General features: G+C 30.9%; 1 protein-coding gene across 1 annotated transcript; it reads left to right on the top strand.

The window, feature by feature from the left end:
* Window positions 1-235: 235 nt before the first annotated feature.
* LOC125264131 (interleukin-8-like) lies at window positions 236-1,804 on the top strand. Its single transcript, XM_048183357.1, has 4 exons — window positions 236-533; window positions 631-760; window positions 872-940; window positions 1,123-1,804. The coding sequence occupies exons 1-4, from the start codon at window positions 467-469 to the stop codon at window positions 1,151-1,153; spliced, it is 297 nt and encodes a 98-aa protein (XP_048039314.1). The 5' UTR covers window positions 236-466; the 3' UTR covers window positions 1,154-1,804.
* Window positions 1,805-2,947: the final 1,143 nt, after the last annotated feature.

Below are 2,947 nucleotides of genomic sequence, written 5' to 3' on the forward strand. Positions count from 1 at the left end.
TTTACTTTATAAAAAATCAGTCAAGATTTCACAGCATAAAGACATGTGAAGCATGACCTGAAGGTTGATATTTTTAGGCCTTTTACTTGTTTAAAAAAAAAGCATAAGCTACCATGACAGAAAGCATGTAGCATTGTGTACAACAGGTTTTTCAGCAAAGTTTTGATCATGTTGATAATATAGAGGCCTTAGAAATGTGTGTATCAAATATGAACCAGTAGGCTTTATAGGGTTAAGAAGTGTTTTTATTTTTGCTAGTAAATGAAATTACAACAGAATAATAGCCATTGAAAGTGAGAGTTCCTTGGAAGAGAAGATTTGTCAGAAATGGAAATTGCGCAACAAACAGTTGCATGTTGTGTGGAAGTCTGTCTCTATAAAAGGGAGAGTGCAGGCCTGTGTTAGACTACAGCAGACACTCACTTGACACGTTTACTGGCATTGCTGTGCACAACACCGGTTCAGAATGAAGTTAACTGTAGCAGCCCTCATGTCTCTGATCTGCACAGCTGCACTGCTGTCCATATCAGAAGGTAAGCAGAATAACATTCATAACAGTGTTTTAAATCAAATCGTTTACATATTACATATTTCATGCATCTTACACCAACTCTTTCTCTGTCACTGCAGGTCAACAACCTGAGATATATCTGCGCTGCCAGTGCATTCAAACACATTCAGGACCACCAATTCGTATTGAAAAAATACTCTCATTGAAGGTGATTCCTGCTGGGCCAAAATGCAAAAATGAAATGATCATGTGAGTGTGAAACTTTAAATTCAGGCTCATGATGTACATGAGTGTGTAATAATAATAATGAAACAGTGTCATTTTATAGATTTTAAATAATTATACATTTGTTTCTTACAGTGCTAGAATGAACAGAGGACAGATGTGTCTCGATTCTAAAAAAGACTGGGTGATTTCTCTCAAGGAAAAGTAAGTTCTTGTCTATGATGATGTGACACTCTTATTATCTTATTATATTTATTATTATCTTATTATTATCAATATAAGTTAATTAAAATCATGCTAATTAATCATTTTTATTAATACTTTTAAACTCGGACACGGCAGCACCTTCAGATATTAATGTACTGTGTGTCTCTTCATGTTTGCAGAATGAACAAGAGGAAAGTCAAGAGCCAGTAATGAATGAGAATCACCGTTCTAAAAACACAAAGAGCAACTGAAGAAACTGATTCATTCAGCTATTACTACTGTAATATAGAATATTTAAATTATGATAAATGAATTATTGAATGTAAAAACATGCTTTTGTTTTATAAAATGTGAATTGATTTTTACTGTAACTTTGCCTGACCTTATTTTATATATATAGAGAAAGAGAGGCTGTTGTTAGTGTCACTGAATTGTAGTTTTTTTATGCTAATATAGTTTATATTGCATAATTATTATGACACATGCTTATATTAATAAAAACTGTTTTAATTGTCATAATGGATATTTGTGTTGGTTTTATTGTGCCTTTTTGTCATCTCAATTCAGTATCTGATTTCAGTATTATTCCATAAGCTACTCACTATCACGTTATTCCATGGCTTTCTTCTGCAAAACCCGAAATAAGAAAATCTGAAAAATGTTTCACTACTTTGCCATTTCAAGACACTGCTTTCCAAAATACCACGCCTATAAACCAATTGATCAAACACAGCCGTCAGGTGTGCAGACACTTAGGTGCTTAACTGTAAACTCAACAATCAGATGCTGTTCTTCACGAGTCTCTGCGGTCATCATTGTGCCATCAGACACAATGAGAAGCTCATCAGAAAATGGAATATAATGTGTAATTTGTATTTGTGTATAGAGGGTTACCATGGTCCAATATTTTATTTTATTTTTTCTTTAATGAAAAACATGGTAAGTTTTGCTGAATCTATGTTAAATTTAAATAAAAACTTGGAATTGTTAATGGAATATGTCTCTTCATTAGTGATGTTCTTACATTTTATTTAATTTAGTGGCCTTGAAAACAAATGCATTCAACTTTGGGAAAATGTGTTAAACTGTATTTAAATAGTAGCACAACTGTATTGTGTGAGATTATGTAATTGAAAGTACAGTAGTCAACAGTTGAAGTGGATGAAAAAAGTTCAGCAAAGTTGTCCTAAGAAGAAGGTTTTAGGACAACTTTGATTAAAGGTTTCGATCCGCTTCAAATGTTGACTATATTATACAAAGTATAAGTAATAACAAAGTGTATTGTTATTGACTGCAAAGTGTGTAATGTTTAGTATTTGGAATAAGCCAAAGGTACTGAGCATACAGTATATACTATTACCTGTAAAATAATATATTCAGTGTATATTGCTTGTGTTTTCTATAGACACTCGTAATTATTTTGTAATGTACTTAAAGCACAAATAAAGTGTACTTATAACACAAAGTGTACTCATAACAGAAATAAAGTATACTTATAACACAAATAAAAGTATACTTATAATACAACGTATATTTATAACAAATAAAATATACTTATAACACAAATAAAGTACACTCTAATATCACTAATCAAGCATGTAATTAGTCCCTACACAGACATCTACTTAAAGTGTACTAAGTATACTTGAAGTTGTTCCAATTTAGCACACAAACATATACTAAATATACTTAAAGTTGTATTTTAATACTACTTAATTACAACTTAAATATACTTAGTACAAAATTAGTTGTTTCAAAATAGCACCCTTTAAACTAATCATTAACACACTTGAAATATACTAATAATTAGTCTTGCTGCAAGTATACTTAGCATACTTTTTTTTTCACTAGGGCAGAAGTACACTACCGGTCAAAAGTTTTTGAACTAAGATTTTTTAATGTTTTTAAAAGAAGTCTCTTCTGCTCACCCAAGGCTTTATTTTTTTTATCCAAAATACAGTAAAAATTGTGAATTGTGAAATATTTTTACAATTTAAAATAACT

This window comes from Megalobrama amblycephala, linkage group LG3, assembly GCF_018812025.1.
Source record: "Megalobrama amblycephala isolate DHTTF-2021 linkage group LG3, ASM1881202v1, whole genome shotgun sequence".
Taxonomy (NCBI): Eukaryota; Metazoa; Chordata; class Actinopteri; order Cypriniformes; family Xenocyprididae; genus Megalobrama; species Megalobrama amblycephala.